Here is a 17,866-nt window from a genome sequence, read left to right as displayed (position 1 = left end):
GTAATTTTGTATTTGATATACGAATTTACACATTGTTACTTTATACAGAACATTTTTGTAAATAGAAAATCCTACAATTCTGATCCTGTTTGTCAGAATTCTGTACCAATTTTTACAAATGAACGAAGAATGTATGATACAATGATAAATATAAGAAATAATATTTATAAGGAAATATATTTTATTTTTTACAATTTTCTTGGTACAGATTTTATACATTGCACGTGTTAGATGTGTAATCATCTCCTTTTTAAATCTGCGAGACAAAAGAGTTATTAGAAATTTCATCTATTGACATAAAATTAATTTTTATGTTTGTTACTAATTCAAACTTAATAAAAATTAATGGTTTCAAGACGATAGTTATTAATACGTATTCTTCATGTTAAAATCAATATATTTAAGGTTTCTTTTTTTTCTCTAAACCTTTACCTTTTGTTTTCTTTTATTCTATTCATCGTATTCCACTTTGGAGTCGGCTCGAGGTCGTTTTCCATATCGTCGATTCAATCTTTTGCCTGCTCTTCTCTGTGGCGGACAAACTGTTGGCCCGAGTCTCTCTACCTTGTTATTGTTGTTTATATTTGAACTTGTATTTCGTGGGTTAAGGAACGCAGCTATTCGAGAATTCTGGGAGATACGTATGACATTGGAACTATCGTGTAAATCAACAATAGGTTTGTTAGTGTAAAAGATACCGTTGTATCGAACGCACAGTTCCTCGTACTTTTAATTTATCGAGATTATTAGTTGATTTAAATATTAGTGTGTGTCTATGTGTATCTGTCAACGTTTTATTGGTACATGTTCGAACTTATATGCAGTGATTAATTAACGTGAAAGAGAATAGTTAAAATATGGTGGAAGTGCGAACACGAACGTTAAATAGATTTTTAAAATGTACAGAAAATAACGCATCGCCGTCAGGTATGTGAATATTAATTATAATTATAAGAATGTGTCGCTCACATAATTAGAAACCTGCCTATTTGAATAATTTGAATTTTTGAATTTTTGTTCCTTATTTTCATTCTTTATCATAGATTATTAAGAGAGAGATTATTAAAAAAATAAAAATACTAGAATTAACAATATAGGGAGTTTTTTTTAATTATTTTAAAGATTGTATAGGTAAAACTGTTAGGTCAAAAACCAGATAACATTTAGATTTTAGAAATTTAGATTGTATAATATACTTCCAATCCTATACAAAACCGTAATAACTGAAATATTGATTAAAATTCATGAATGTTATGATTACCTGGTTTTTGTGCCACAGTCTTCCGTTATACACCAGAACAAACGATTCTCGGTATTTCATCAAACATGCTTAACGTTCAAAAGCCTCGTTATTTCGTCGAGTTTCTTGCTGCTAAAAATCAAAGCAGGTTACTTGACCTGTTCGCGTTAAAGTGGTTGACATCGCGTATTTTGTATACAACCGAATGTATCATCACGATTTTAAAACATTGATTAGACAATTATAATAGACCATTTTACTATTGTATTCGATCTATTTAAAAAATGAAAATTTTAATTTTCAATAAAAATTTTTTTTTATTCAATTTTTGCGCACTATTGGCAATTTCTAAATTAAATGGATACTCTTCTCTTTATTTTGAATAGATATTTAAGCTCGTAGTAGAAATAAAGAAGTATAATCAGTCTAAATTGTTTAACGACAAGGAGTTTATTAAAACGGATTTGAATATTTAATGAGAATCCAGGATTAATTCCTATCGATACAGAAATCTGTGTATTAAATTTGGATCACTTTTTAAGGTTATCAAAGAAAACTTCTTATCAGGTACTGATTGTCATTATTCTTTCATTGTTTCATTTTTATAATGAAAGTTGCAGAGTCAATTATATTCAATAAATTATTTATACCTTTTTCATTCAAATTAACCTCGCATTCCAACCTTCACTGCAACATCAACAATGAATTTTCAGCATCGATAAATATACTGAGTGAAACTGATTATAACAACAATATGTATATATCATGGAATTTAATTTTAAAAAGATTTAGGAAAAAATACTAGCAATTAATATTCATAAAAATAATCTATAATCCTGAAGCACTAGATGTCTCTAATCCCACCTGTACTCTTTCAGAACCTCGTCGAAACTAACTTAATGAATGAATGATTATCAAAGGAATGCAAAATTCCTACTTGGAACAAGCTTTTAATAATCTTGAATGCCACGACCCAAAGCAGAACAACGATGCAGGCGGAGGCGAAGTCCTCTATCTCCTCGCAGCTGATATTCCTAACAACGTTGACGATCCCTCGAAAGACATTTGCGAATGTTTGCATGGCCTCGATGCACAGGTCCCTTAGGAAACAGATCACCTGGAAAATCAGGTTCATCACCGCTAGTATCAGCTCGATTATCCTCGCCAGGAAATCGAAAATGATGTCCAATAACTTTTCGAGGGTATCCCATAACCAACAGGCGACTCGCGAAAAGAATTCGACGAACTGTTGCGACGCGTTCGACATACGATTTTTCATCTTTGAGATTGTTACTTTGTCCTTGTTTACATAGCTTCTATTAGAACCGCTGATTTCTCCGCCACGACTCGCATTGAACGAATTTCATGCTCTATCTACTTTCGACGAATAATTACGTTGATTTGACTTCGGATAGATTTAGAGACTTTTGTTTTTTGAAGGGTTAGAGAGGAGGGGTAATTATGACATTTTTTGAGTGTGATCAGTCAGTCTTTATAATTTTGAATTTACCATGAACTTGACTTTGTTTGAATTGTGAGATGAAAATGAGGAGTCTTCTTCAAGTATCATCTTCTTTAGTTTGCTGTTGTCAGAGTTTGAGTTATTATGCTTGTGTAGTTAGAGGATTAATTTACATGATCTTAGCATTAAATTTAGCCAAAATTATATATTCTCAATTTTCAAGGCTATTGTAGCCTTAATTTCAATTTTATTGTAAGGGGATATATAGGATATGTGAGGGATCTTTCTTCAATAAATAAAGTATACAGTGTTACAATAAATGTAAAGTTTTATGAGGTTCAATTCAAAATGATATACATATTTATAACTTAAAATCTCTTTTATTGAGTACACTACACAGTCTGTAACAATCTCATGAATAATATATTCCACTATATTCTCAAGCAATAGCTATTATCATAAATATCATGTTCTATGCATGAATATTAATAAAAGGTTGATGATTACGTATACATAATTGTAATTATAATGGCAGTTGTTGCTCTTTCTATCCTGCACACTATCAAATAGTATCAAATAGTGATCCTGTATACTTCATCTTCATAATATAATATAAGAAACGCGTACATGTTCTGAACCATAAATTCGTTTGATTATTCTAAGTTCCTTTTGATATATTCGTTAAATGCGATAATCCACGAACGAGAGCCAAAAAGCCTTCGTTGCTTCGCTTATGATATTTACTTCGTTTTCTTTCATCTTTGGTCCACAGCTAAATTGGTCAAGTTACTGGTTTAAATTCGAAGTGGTCCATTATATGAGAGGTGATCGTTTCCCTTTTAATATATATGTACAATAATTGTCTGTGATTTTAATTAACGCGAGCTTTACGTGGGACATCCGAGCCAAATTAGTCCGACAAAAATCGATAGAGTTAAAAGCACGAGTGAAACTGCTCGTCGCTTGGATCCATTGCAGGCATCCGCATCGTTGCAAGACTGTACGCAACCTCGAACGTACCTGAAAATTATAATATAAAATCAGAATCTCGCGTTTCACATTATATTGGAATGAATTAAATTGTGAAAATGACTCAAGTCATTTTGGCCAATAAGTAACGTCGGATTCTTACAGTAGATATTTTTCTAATTAAAGCAGTGTTCTTGATTTACAATGTTTCTAATTGGAATTATCTATTATAGACCAAAATGGACAATACATTATCTATCATTTTATACCAAATCTATTATTTTAATCCAAATCTTAAATCTTAATCTATTATTTTATACCAAAAATACCGATATTATTTTTTGGCCACTCTAATATTCTCCTTAACTCATACATTTTTTTAAAATAACTTTCAGTTTACAATTTCACAATGATTTGCAAGAAAGATGGCATAGACACTACCTTGAGGAGCTAACAAGATTTCTATAAAAAGAGCTAGAACTTGGAAGGAAACTAAATGCCAAATAATAACATTAAGACGCTATAAAATAAACGCAATATATAAACACAATTTGTTTCGTCGAACATGCTCCCAGAAGCGAAGTATTGATTAAAATTGACGTATACGGAAGTATCCACCTAGCCTCTTCTTTTCTTCTTATCTTCAATCGCGTCGTGGCTGCTGGCAATTATAATAAGGGTCAATTTCAGGCGGCGTAACTCTAGCAATTAGCGCGGTGCACAAAGAAAAGTAAGCCAAGTTATGCTTCCCTACATTCGTACTTACTTGTCGTCGAAGTAGAACCCTCCGCAGTGAGACATTCTTATGATTTCCGAGTCGGTCGTCAGGGTTCCGCTGTCCAGCGCGCAGCTCCTCACCGTCAAAGAGATCCCGGATTCATCTGATCGAAAACACGTCAATTATCAACACACTCTTTTCTATTTTTATCTTTTCTAAGTTTTTAACTTATTTTACTTCATTCCTTATTACTAAGTTGAGAACTTTCGTTTCAGTTTATCTTCACGTGGCGTATTTCCCTGTATCTGAGGATTCTCTCGAAACTTGACTTTTCAGATCAAATTTTTGATGTAAGTCCTGTTTCAATTTCCACTTTCTTTTTTTCTCTATTAATACTAGTTGTATAAAACATGGAGGCATGTCAGTTTCCGTTTCTTCAGCTAACACGAGTATTTTTTTAACGAACAGCCTGATTGGGAATTTATATTCGAGTAATGGAATTCGAAATTCATTGAAACGATTTGAAAATTGTCAGCAGGGAGATGTAATAATTGTCGGCATGGTGTAGTTCGTAGGGTAAGTGAGTTTAAGAGTTATTTGGGATCTGCTGATTATTTCGAGCGATATATTAATCTTTCCACCCAGCGAAACCTTCGTAAACAAGCAGCACTGTACCCGGAGTCATACTGTGTTCGTTGAACAGACAGCGTTGAAAGGGGTTAAGGGCCACTCGTGATTACAAAAAGAGGAAAGTTTTACCATATATGCCCGCTATTTTGATGCACGCAGTCGCGGGGAAAAGACCATCGCGCCCTTTGCGACCTCCTAAGCAGGGCGACTCTAAGAAGGCGAGACTTCCGTTGTTGTGGAATGGATCGTCGCAGGGCTTATTGTCGCCGTCGATCGACACGCATTTGAAACAATCGATGGCCCATCCTGAGGAAACAAAAGGAAAATGAAAAGAGAACGTTATCATCAAGATATCGAGATACAAAGCATTTCAAATTTTGCAATCCGCCATTTTAGATTTAAGCTACCATTCTACAGACGAGTAGCAATCACATCAAACCCCTTCTTCGATATTAATTTCAAGAAATTTTAATCAAGATAATTAAACGATGCATAAGAGTCGATTGAAGTTCACGTTTGATAGATGATTTGTCAAAGCGAGAGGTAAAATGATATTTCAAGCTAATGAACTTTGGAGCTAGCGTGTGGAAATTGTAATTGTGTTTTGAGAACTCGTTCTTCGCACTCGGAGTTGTTTGCTTGCAATTTGTTCCAAGTATTCCACTAACGATCTCCTCTCCTCCGGAGACCTTCATATTTCAGATTGCGGTTATTTAATTTCACCCTGAGCCGTGTGGATCTTCCATCCTCGTCGTTTTTAATTTCTCCCGGAATTCCGCTAAAAAGCAGGAGAACCGTAGTAAATCCAACATTCTTCGCATTCAAAAGCTATCCCATTGATTTTCGGACCCCGGTTATTCGCCCCAAGATACGATCGTGACTTCATCTCTTTCGTGCAATTTTCTACCTTCTCTCATCAGACACAGTATGCTCTAACAGTGACACTAGTCAGCCTAAAACTAACGTAACGCAAGACTAACGTAAACCATTTTTCAGATCGAGCGACGAAAGTGAAAAATCGAGGAACCCGCCGATATACCCAGCCATCTGTACCCGTCTAACATCTACAGTCTGATCCGCGGTGTGATCTCGAAATCTATAAACCTAGTCGAAAACTGACCTTCGGAAACGACGAGCGCGATCAAGCCGATAGAGACGATCCAGGAGAACCCGGTATCCATCTTTGCCCAAGCGTTGAGCGCTTTTCTCCGGATGTACGATCGCCTGGTTGCCGTCAGCTGCTGAATGCCCGAGGCCTCGAGTCGAGATCCTCCAGAACTGTCATGTCAGACAGAAGAAAAAAGCCGATGTCGAGCACAGAGATCAACGTCTTCCTAGACGTGAATCGAATTGGACCGAAAAATCCATATAGAGGATAGAGATTCGCCGCGGTTCTTCCACGTATCGTGTCCACGTCTCGTTGTTTTGCCGCTGGTTACCAAGGCGATGATTCCTTGTCGTCGATTCGGACCTTTCTGCCGTGGATTCGCCTCCGATCGATGATCTCTCACCGTTGTTCGGTCTGACAGGGTCCTAGGGGTAGCTCAGAGCGTGCTGGTTGGCTTTTCTTTCGTCGACTCGCTTTGACGACTGAACTGACCTAGCTGATACGCGGCCGGGTACTTCATAGCCTGGAACAGTTTGTAATTGCGTGATTCTGTTTTGCGACGAAACGATGAAATGCGAGGCTTGCACACGCGAACTGTGGGCGCAGTTGCGATCTATGGGTGCGTACGGTCGCGTGGAGTTCGTCTCGTGGTTCTGTGTTGGTTCACGTGGCCTGTGCGAAAAGTGCCGAGCCGTTGTGGGATTTCGGAGCCGAGTTTGGCAATTGGGCCGACTGCTGCTGGCAATCGTGCGCGACGGGGTGCGATTTGCTGCTCGTCCAGGTGGGTAGAGGGTAATTGGAAACGTGTATTTGCATAATGTGTATCGTGGGAAATAATATTAATCGCGGGATTATGTAATGTGCTTTTGATCACGCTTTTCACGAAAATTCCAATTTGTTTATGAGAGCTATTCTGATGCTTCTGGGATCGTGTTGTAGGACGGAAATGGTGGTAGCTGGTTTTCACGGTAAAGGATAGAATAGGTTAATGGAATTGTAGCAGCGAGTGTGAAAAATGTTAAATCGAATACCGTGACGGCTATAATTAGCGTCGATCGAGAAAGTGACCGACCGTGTTTAAATATAGTCGTTTAATTTTGGTGCGATGGTTTATTGTGCCAGTGTTTTATGAAATTCTAGTAGCGTGTGAGATAAAAATAGCTAAATCAATGGAGACGTGATATACAAACAATAGGGAAGGATATCTCGTTCGTGGCATCGTTAGATTATTGACTGAAACATAATTCATGCACATTGATATTAAGTGACTATATACAGGGTATTCCAGCTGGAGATTTTATCAGGTTGATATAGCTTGTGAATAAGTTCAAATGAAACTATGAGTATTACTAATTGGATGAAGTTATTGGGTCTACATTGAAAAATAGATATTTAATATTGTTAATTTAAACATGCTATTATATTCTTAAATATAGATCTTCTGACAATTACTACAAGTTGTGTATGTATTATCTGGTATATTTTTATATGTATACTACAAATTATTAATAACATTTAAAGTTAGGGATTTTTTTCTAAATCATTCTATATAAATAGAAAGATTTATAAAAAGAAATCTAGGTAATTTTTATAAATTTATATAGAAGAATATTATTATTCGTATTTAATAATGTTAATTGTATTACCTGTTTATTATATAATACGTGCAGCTTAATAGCAGTGGTATTTCGCAGACAGCTTCAATGAGAAATTATCCGAATCCATGGAAATACGAAGATAACAAGGATGAATTCAAAATTCCGCGGGTCGCGCAAGCGCACTGGCTCGCGGGCCAATCACCTCGTCGCTTCGAAGCGGCCGTCCGTCTCTGTCGTAGCGACACTGCGAGTACACGATGTGATAGTATTTTTCGAAAAATGTGTCGGTCTTTCGCGCACTCATGCATCCGCTTTTTCACGTGAGCCCGCCGCGATCACCGAGTGCTTTATCTCGTGCTTGCCATCGCCGTCGGCGTGAGAATAATGGGTAATGCGTCGATTACTCGATGCACCGGACTGAACGGTGAGTGTCGATTTTACATCCGTATTCGTAATTGTGTGTTGTTGGCCGTCCCGACGTTTTTTCGAGTTGCACTGCACGCTTGACATGTGTCAACTGCGAGGGCTCTTGACTTTGCTGCCAGCTCCTGCGCAAGTTTCGTTGACTTTTTCCGTGGCATTGCGTCGTTCGCGACGAGAACCTTCTCGACGAGCCCGTGTTTTCGTTGAAACAACGGTAGTTCTTTCGGAATTCGTTGATCACGCTACCTTTGAGGTTATGTCAGTGGGCACATCGAAGTAACGGGCGATCGTGGAATTGCTTCTCGATTCGTTTATCGTGTCATCCGGTTACGTGACATCTTGGTGTTTGATATCGTCTGTTTTCATTCGACGATACTTCTTTTCGTCGTTTCGATGGTACTGTTTGGCCATCATCGATTGTCGATTTAACTGCCGCAGTGGTTGAATCTGCGCAAAACGATCGTTATCGCCACAGCGTTCTTTTAAATTCACTCGATCGGCAAAAACTTTTTCGTTCTTTTATCTCTGTACAAATATTGAAACTGTACACAACCCACGATATGATCGATGCATCTGCGTTTCTTTTTTCAACCGTTAAAATCGTTCTAATTGACGCCGAATTATTTAAATTTCTATGTAATTTTCCCACAAATATCGAATCATTGGAAGACGAATAAGAATGATCAACAGTTTGCTTATAATCGCTAATCATGAATGACTTTTGTAGTTTTTAAGATTTCAACCCCTTTACGAAGTATTGATGTAGATAATAGTAATTGTAAAGTTCTAACAGAAGCTTTGTTATGTAATAATACGTCTACAGAAACTTTTTTCGATATTTAATCAACATTAAGGTAGTTGAAATTGCAGCCGTGAAATAATTATATTAAAATAATTTATTATTTTAGGTGTTATCATAATTAATTGGGTCATTCGGTAAATTAAAAGAATTTATACGTATTTCTTAAATTGTAGGAGCAAATATACTTTTCTTCCTTACCGACGTAATCATTCGAACAGACTGTACACAGGCGACATCTGTTACAAAGTATATCCCCAATTTACCTTGTCGGTAATAATGGAAGTATGTTACCTTATATTGCAGAATGTAAACTTGTCATATAAAATACTAAAAATGCTATAGTTAACGAAAAAAAGGGTTTAGAAATTTTTTCGAGAAAGAATTATTAAACACAAAAGTAAATTATTAAGTAACAATTTAGATTTAATGGTTGAATTTTTCATTCAACCCTAACCTCTTTATATGTTTAATAAATTCTTTCATTAACGTGAAATCGCTGATATTTAATTCGTTTTAGTTTCGTTAGTTCCTCCGTTATAATATTTCAATTAAATTTTTCGCCTTTGCGTAGGATAAAATGCAGGATAAAATGTAGGATAAAATGTTAGAAAAATTAAGAAAACAATCATTCTTTGTTATCTTTCTTTTAACTTTTTAATTAAATAATTATTTTATTTGCACCCTTAAGTAATTATGCATTAATTACAATTATTTGTGGAAAATAAGCTATTTATTTATTTCGATCGCTTTCAGCAGTGCATCGTTCGTTAAAAAGCCAGCAAAGCTTCATATCATTGTCCAATTATCCCTGTATCCGTAATGAGACAAGCAAACAATGAGGAACACGTTATGATCGGACAAGAAATAAAAGAGTTTTTTCTACCACAATACACGGCAGCTGAATACGTTTGAAGTAAAAAATATTAAAGGTAGACATCGAACTATATAATATTTAATATTTAAAAGCCAGGGAATTAAGAATAAATATAGCAATAATATATAGTAATGAAATTTAAGTACGTATAAAAAGGGAAAAAAGCATCTCACTAATAAGCATGCAATTTTAGTATATATTAATCCACAGAACGCTAATTATATTTTAGCATACAAATGTACGTATGAGATATATACATATGCATCGAGTAATTTGTGTAAAATTTCAGAGCATTCAAATCGATTAAATTTCACCAAAAATTTCACGTACGTTTTTCACCAACAACACTTCCACAAAAAGTGCAGCAATCAAGACGCGGTATCTCGCTAACGCAATTTACCGTCATAATTTACTACCGCTGCGCCGCCTACCGAAAGAAACCGGCAATTTCGGCCAGCGCAGTACAAGACTCGCCGTTTCACGCGAATCATCCGTGCAAACAGATCAGCGGCCGCGTTAATTAATCGGCAATCGCGAAACGAGACGTTTCCCTTCCGTACAAATATTTTGCCAGCTGCGTTTCTTTGCCGCGTCCAGCGGTACCAGCGCAGGGGAACACCTTTCGATTTCGTTTTCGTACGGCGCTCGGGCTTGCAAGATGGTATACGTAGTAGCGCCTCGGCGCAGGTACGCGTACCTTGGCGTGGGCCACAGATGTTATTGTCATATGGCAGACACACGGCTCGGGATTCGGAGCCGTAAAACCGCGACTCCAGGTCCACAGAAATCCTGCTGCGGTAGCCGGCACGCCACTGTAATATTATCTAATTCACGTCACGCTAGGGGAGTAATAGACTCGATTTTGACCATCGAAATTGCAGGCTTTTTTCTTCACTTTTTTTTCTATTTTTGGAAAAATATTTAATCTCCCGAATATTTTAGTATTCAAAGAAATGTAAATATAGGATATTTACTCATCGAAATGGTCGAAGTTACATGGTTCTTCTTTTAATTTTTCATTTTAGATTTGGGTAATTTGATATTTTTGATATTTTAGAGAATATTTGTAATTTTTTTATCGTTTTCTATCATTGTACCTTTTGCACGTTAGGATTTCAGTAGAATTTTTTGTCGGTAATTCCTTTTTGTAATTTGACGTGTGTCTGTAGGTTCATCATCTTAATATTAATTTAATTTTAATATTATTGAATTCTAAAAATATTACACGCATACTTTTCTTCCAGTTTTCAATAGAGCATTTAATATTCAACCGTTGAAATAGCAAAAATTGCAGGTTTTATCTAGCAAAGATTCTTTCCTTATGTACAACATATAATTCCCCTAGAAAAATACTAGCAATAATTCTCTCTTTAATTTCTAATCAAAAAACAATGTACCAACATAACCTCATCTTTTCTAACACTAGAACATCAATAATTTCACGTGTCCTGCTACATACCAACCTAACCTCAAACAATCGTAGAAAATCAGGATATCACAAAATTTCGAAAAATACCATAGTAGCACTCAAAGCCACGTTACGAACTCGAAATTTGAAAATACAATGAAAACCTGTTCATGAAAAATCACCGTAATCGATGGAAACCTGCCAGGAACAAATTACCCAGAAGTCGTTAGGAAGACCCTAGCAAGACAATGGAGGGAACGCAGGAATTCTGCGAGAGCCAGTCGACTGGTTGGCATAATCGATATTACCACTGCGAGTTGTCCGGCTAATTAGCAGCGGAAACGTGTGCACGGGGTCAAAGGTAAGACTTCCGGGGAGCGGCGGAGGAAAGCTCGTAGACGATGCAGTGGCTGGGGTTCAGGGCAGCGACCCAGTTCTCATATGTATTTATATCGTGGTGGGAGGAAGATGGCGAGTGCGGCGAGAGCGAGACGCATAGAGAAAAAGGGAACCGTCTCGTGCGTCACGAGACGCGCCACAGGGGCTAATGAATCTGGAAATTTAATTTCGACTGTGCGGGAAAACCGATGTGACCGGGGACAAGGCGGCAAGGAACCGTCGGTACTGAGTAATTTCGCCACCGCGGGATTATTTATAGGCAGGCAACAAGTAATGGCAGACACTTTTTTTTAGGTTAGGTAGTCGGATGTGACTACACGGTGATTCAGGTTAGGTTCGATTGGTTCGGACTACGAGTGGGAGACCACGTGACTCCGACTAGAGCGGAATTGATGAGTGGATATAGCGTTTTAATACGGTGTTATCTGTTATTCAATTTGGCTGATATTTCATTGGCGTAACCTGTCCCTTCTCAATTGTATGTTTCATTTAAATGCTGTAAGTATGTAGCAACATTTATTAGATTTAATTCCTGTATCCTGGTATTTATTTCTTCTATTGAATTTAAACGTCAGTTTTGTTGAATTTGAACCAAGTTTGAATATAGTAAATATGTGTTATAAGGTTTATGGTATTATAAACTTTATATAAGGTTAAGGTATTGTAAACCTTATATAAGGTTAAGGTATTGTAAGATTATAATCTATCAGTATACCTATGTGATATTCTAGATTGATTAGATTTTTTCTTTGAGAATCTTCATGTTTAAAATTTCATTTAGGGGTTTTTTTAAATTGTAGATAGTTCAAATTTATGGGAATTTTATCTAGTACAATCTTCTAAGGAATTTAGAAATTTTGCATTTTTTTAAATACATAGTTAATTAGGTATATAATAAGAAAGAGATATAATACTAAATAGTACTAAGAGCCACCTGAAAATTTTAGAATTAGATAAAAAACACTGACTAATTAACATAAATTTCAGATAAAATATTTAATCAATATCTCTCCCCTTCCCCAAATATAAAGAGAGGAAGGAAAAATATTAGTGGAAATTTGGAAAAGATAAAAAGGAAATTAGTTTTCTATTTGACTGTAATGTTACAAATTGATTTTTCAGGAGCACGTTTCTTTTCTGAACGAAGTTCTCTATTGTTTCCGCAATTTGTTGTGGCGCGTTCGTCAGTTTCCATGCAAATTTTCTCAACTTTTCTCCCGTTATTTATGCAGTCGCACGAACCGTTAACGAGAAATCGCGTAATAGCGTGCGCAAATTTTTCATATCTCCTCGAGCGAGCAGTTACGAAAGTTCGCAAACTTGGTGAGCGAAATTAAATGCGCGGCCGAACTTTCGGAAACTTGGTTATTAACTGCCAGGCGAAGTTTTACAGCTGGTCGCTGGACCGTAAAGTCGAGAAAACAAAGTAAGGAGTTCGGTCGAGATTCATGATCGATGGGGTGCATGTGTTTTTCGTGTTGAAGTTGCGTTCTCCATTTAGAAAATTAAATGGAACTTTGAATCCTCCATTGCTTGTTCTTCAACATTACATACCTTCCAAGTTTTTCTATTTGACGAGTTACTTCTCATTTATAACAATTGTTTTCAATAGTAGGATGATGGAACTATCATGAAATGCAGAACAACCATAAATCTTACATTTAACGTTAATTCTCCAATAATTAACCTCTAATCAGCACTTTGTATTTCAATCTACAATTCTTCTTCGGTTATTAAACTACTCGAAATAATTAATTTCGGAAATTTTATTTCTGAAATCCCTAGAAGCATGCAGTTGCTTTTTAACAAAATTAGAAATGCTACAATATTATTTTAATTATTATTATGTATACTGAACTATATTTTCATGAATATAGTATGATAATTACTAACATATCAACTCACAATTGTAACCCTTTTATCAAACTACTTAAAATAAATAACTCCAGAAACTTTATTTCTAAAATCCCTAGAAGCATGCAGCTGCCATTTACCGAAATTAAAAATTGAAAATTAAAAAACAGTACATGATATACCACGATGATTGCTATGCACTTTACTTAGTCACATAAGTATCACGTATACTCCATTACCATAAATACCCGCGGTACAGTAATTACTATAGTAATTACATATTTAACACTAAACTTACCACGGTCAAATGACCGACCAATGGAAAAGAAATAGAAGCCTTAGAAAATAGAATAACGGGAGACATTTAGAAAATGAACATATCTATAGCAAAAAAAAAAAAGATGGCGAAAGTGATTGAGATCATAAAATTGAATGCGGAATTTTTAATGAAAAGTTTGGAAAACGGTGATTTAGACTATAGTGTTATAGATTTAGCGTTAAGTACATGCCACACTTAGGTACACCATTCTAACCTCAAAACCACCCTTCCCGAGGACACCTGGACCCCCACGAAGTGCGCCACGAGACAGTTCTTAGCGAATTCCAAGTGCGTTGAATGTTGATTAAGTACCTCGGAACACGAAGTCTGAAAAAGCTGACAGCTTCCGGGCAATCGAGATCCCGTCGTGCCCGATGACGTTCTCGTCCCGGGATTCGCGTGCTTTGCACAATCTCGAGCGTCTCGACCGCGTTGCTCCGCTCGATCGCCGAGTTTCCCAGATTCACGACGGTGTTTTCCAGCCGACTGTGTGCCCGTCGTTGGATCTCGCCGGGAGAAAGACGATCTATAAATCTCAGCTGCGAGGGATCCACCCACGCGTTCCGACTCAGCTGATCTCAGGCTGGAGCTTCGACGTCGCACAATGGGACGCCTTTAAAGCGCGCCACTTTAAAGCGACCCTTTGTGCAACGGGGAAAAGAAGATCCGCGAAACGTTGCGATTTAAAGCCGGGTTGCGCGGCAAAAAGAAAGGAGGAGAGACTCCGTTGTGCAAGAGTCACCTGAACGACTAGCTTTGTCCAGCTGAGCTGAAAGACGCGAGCAGGTAGAGCGACAGGGACCTTGCAGAAATGACTAGGATCCGGGAAATTCGAGTGAAACGCGTGAACACGTGCAGAAGTTTGCTGGAACGCTTCGGGTGCTCCAGTTGGACGCCATTTTGGGGGTGAGTGATAGAGCTTAGTGTAGGAATTCTGCGGATCTGGGTGCTTTGGGTTAGGTATATCTAGTAGATTTGTGGAATTAGTGGGAATTTCAAAATTGGGATCCGAAAGTTAGGTGGAATACTCGAGAAATTCTAATTGGGGGGGGGGGGGGGTTTTTTATTAAGGGAGTGAGTGAGGGCTTTACGTCAGAGTTATGTAGATTGGGATACTTCAGCTTAGGTATACTTAGTAGATTTATGGAATCAGTGGGAATTTCAAAATTGGGATCCAAAAGTTAGGTGGAATATTTGAGAAATTCCAATTGGGGGGCATTAAGGGGGTGAGTGATGGATTTTTGTCGCAGTTATGTAAATTTGGATACTTCAGCTTAAGTATATCTAGCAGATTAGTAGAATCGATGGAAATTTTAAAATTTCCATCCAAAAATTAAGTGGAATATTTGTGAAATTCCGTTTGGGGGGCATTAAGGGGGTGAGTGATGGCTTTTCGTCAGAGTTATGTAGATTGGGATACTTCAGCTTAAGTATATCTAGCAGATTAGTAGAATCGATGGAAATTTTAAAATTTCGGTCCAAAAATTAAGTGGAATATTTGTGAAATTCCGTTTGGGGGGCATTAAGGGGGTGAGTGATGGCTTTTCGTCAGAGTTATGTAGATTGGGATACTTCAGCTTAGATATATCTAGTAGATTTGTAGAACCGATGGATATTTCAAAAAATGGATCCAAAAATTAAGTGGAATATTTGAGAAATTCCGTTTGGGGGGCATTAAGGGGGTGAGTGATGGATCTTCGTAGGAATTTTGCGGATCTGATTGCTTTATCTTAGGTATATCTTGCAGTTTTATAGAATCGATGGAAATTTCAAAATTTGGATCCAAAAATTAAGTGAAATTTTTGAGAAATTCGGATTGGGGGGCACTAAGGGGGTGAGTGATGGATCTTCGTAGGAATTTTGCGGATCTGATTGCTTTATCTTAGGTATATCTTACAGTTTTGTAGAGTTTATAGAAATTTCAAAAAATGGATCCAAAAATTAAGTGGAATATTTGAGAAATTCCAATTGTGGGGGCACTAAGGGGGTGAGTGATGGATTTTCGTAGGGATTTTTCAGATTTGAGTGCTTTAGCTTAGCTTCATTCGCCAATACTTTTCCATCAATAATTTTACCTTCCATGGACCATTTTATTACTAGTGTCTCTCTCTCTCTCTCTCTCTCTCTCTCTCTCTCTCTCTCTCTCTTTCTTTCTCTCTCCCTCTCCTCATCCAAGATCTTCTGTCTATTTCTTCATCTCCGTTTGCTCGATCGAAATCATCCGTCAATAAACTTCAACTTGTCATCTGCCATAGTGAAATATAGGCCGTTGCTGATGTCCGTCTACGAAGAAACGGCATGCTTCTCGGCTCCTCCTGGTTCTTCTTCTCCAGAGAGTATAAGAATCCTCGTTTTACGAGCAGAGCTTCTCGTTCGCTGAGTTTTATCGCGAGAATTTCTTACTCTTTGGAAGTTTGTGATATTCGATCGAGATGCACACCTGCTTGCCTCGTTGTTTTTTCATGATTGTCAGAGAAAATAAACTCGATGGTGGAGCGTTATTGTGGTGGAGGTTTCGGGATCGTTTGGCCAACATGGCGGCTGCCATAATCGCCATGTCTTCGAGGAGGACTGACTTGTTTTGGACCTTTTGAAGGTATACTTCTCTTAAATCGAAGATTCGCTGAATGCTTTGGAAGATGGGTTTTGTGACTTTAAGGAAATTCTTAATAAAAATTTAATTAAAAAGTTAATAAAATTTAGCATGTCTAGGTCAACTATCCCTCATCTTCCATGACATCAGGTACCTCGATACTTAGGAACAGATCTATGAGTTCCGCTGTGTTTAGGTGTTTAATTCATAGGTTCTCACGACACTCGAGCAGTAGACGCCGACGATAAAGTTAAAGGACGGACATATCGTTCTGAGACCCCGGTATCTCGCGCCCAGAAATATCTATCGCGTTAAGATACGCGCACACGTGAGCAAGTATTTTACATAGGAAAGCGGACATACACGACGCGTGCTTCGACTATGCGTATGCCAACACTACGTATTTCCGTGTTCGCATGGGCCATCGTCCTCTCAGCCGTCTGCTACTTCCGTCTGCCATCCGCTTTCCCTAACGAGTGTTAACATCCTCTGATAGCTGATGCAAGTCGACTTTGGGGTGAATCACAAGGGTTTCTCTTATTTTAATATAATGTAAAATGTCCCGTTGATTTTTCGTCCTTTAACAGTGTTTTTCATTTACTTTGATATTCAAAATGAATTTTGAATTTGTATTTCTGTTCAGTGTATGGAATAATGGTAATTCTAGATGGCATATGATATTAGATTATATTAGGTACTATCAGGTGTTGGGTTTTAATAGTGATTTTGTATTTATTTCTTATACAATTTTATTTTTGAATTTTCTTTTTTTTTATTTATGTATGAAATTCAATGCTTCCATTTTTCTTTTTATTTCAAGTTTCAGTGGGTAATTGTTAGGTATATATTAGACAGGTGTAGGATTTTAACAGTGATCTTATGCTCATTTCTTAAACAATTTTGTTTCTGAAAGATTTGGTTTATTTAGGAATAAAATTGTTCCAATTTTGTTTTTTTATTTCAAGTTTCAATTGGGTAATTGTTAGGTATGCATCAATCAGGTGTGGGATTTTAATAGTAATCTTATACTTATTTCTTGTACAATTTTACTTTTGAAAATTCTTTTTTATTTATATAAAAATTGCTTCAGTTTTTCTTTTTATTTCAAGTTTCATCTGAGTAATTGTTAGATGCATATCAATCAGGTGTTGGATTTTAATAGTGATCTTATGCTTATTTCTTAAACAATTTTATTTTTGAAAATTTTCTTTTATTTATGTATGAAATTGCTTCAATTTTTCTTTTTATTTCCAAATTGCAGCTGGGTAATTGTTAGGTGTATATCAATCAGGTGTTGGGTTTTAATTGTGATCTTATGTTTATTTCTTAAACAATTTTATTTTAATATTTTTTATTTATTTAGGAATAAAATTGCTCCAATTTTTCTTTTTATTTCCAAGTTGCAGCTGGATAATTGTTAGGTGTATATCAATCAGGTGTTGGGTTTTAATAGTGATCTTATGTTTATT

General features: G+C 36.7%; 3 protein-coding genes across 4 annotated transcripts in view; 1 reads left to right on the top strand and 2 right to left on the bottom strand.

The window, feature by feature from the left end:
- Window positions 1-450: 450 nt before the first annotated feature.
- Window positions 451-2,574, bottom strand: LOC108545717 (uncharacterized). Its single transcript, XM_017897469.1, has 2 exons — window positions 2,178-2,574; window positions 451-630 (listed from the first exon to the last, which is right to left on the bottom strand). Exons 1-2 carry the CDS (start codon window positions 2,517-2,519, stop codon window positions 451-453), a joined length of 522 nt encoding a protein of 173 aa, XP_017752958.1. The 5' UTR covers window positions 2,520-2,574.
- Window positions 2,575-3,535: 961 nt separating this feature from the next.
- LOC108545720 (uncharacterized) lies at window positions 3,536-10,167 on the bottom strand. Of its 2 annotated transcripts, none has more exons than XM_017897477.1 (5): window positions 10,155-10,167; window positions 6,140-6,650; window positions 5,149-5,325; window positions 4,438-4,552; window positions 3,536-3,722 (listed from the first exon to the last, which is right to left on the bottom strand). In XM_017897477.1, exons 2-5 carry the CDS (start codon window positions 6,198-6,200, stop codon window positions 3,590-3,592), a joined length of 486 nt encoding a protein of 161 aa, XP_017752966.1. In that variant the 5' UTR covers window positions 6,201-6,650; window positions 10,155-10,167; the 3' UTR covers window positions 3,536-3,589. The 2 variants fall into 2 exon arrangements, with proteins under 2 accessions (XP_017752966.1, XP_017752965.1); XM_017897476.1 differs by lacking the exon at window positions 10,155-10,167 and adding an exon at window positions 7,774-7,848.
- neur (E3 ubiquitin-protein ligase neur) overlaps window positions 8,099-17,866 on the top strand; it is a 167,078-nt gene continuing 157,310 nt past the window's right edge. The window contains exon 1 of the mRNA XM_017897475.1: window positions 8,099-8,149. Within this exon, the coding sequence (XP_017752964.1) occupies window positions 8,110-8,149 (40 nt within the window). The 5' untranslated portion in view covers window positions 8,099-8,109. The remainder of the gene's footprint in view (window positions 8,150-17,866) is intronic.

Source organism: Eufriesea mexicana, unplaced genomic scaffold (genome assembly GCF_001483705.2).
Source record: "Eufriesea mexicana isolate 0111107269 unplaced genomic scaffold, ASM148370v2 scaffold500, whole genome shotgun sequence".
Classification (NCBI taxonomy): domain Eukaryota; kingdom Metazoa; phylum Arthropoda; class Insecta; order Hymenoptera; family Apidae; genus Eufriesea; species Eufriesea mexicana.
The sequence above is the reverse complement of the archived record's forward strand: the minus strand, read 5'-3'. Positions and strand labels throughout refer to the sequence as shown.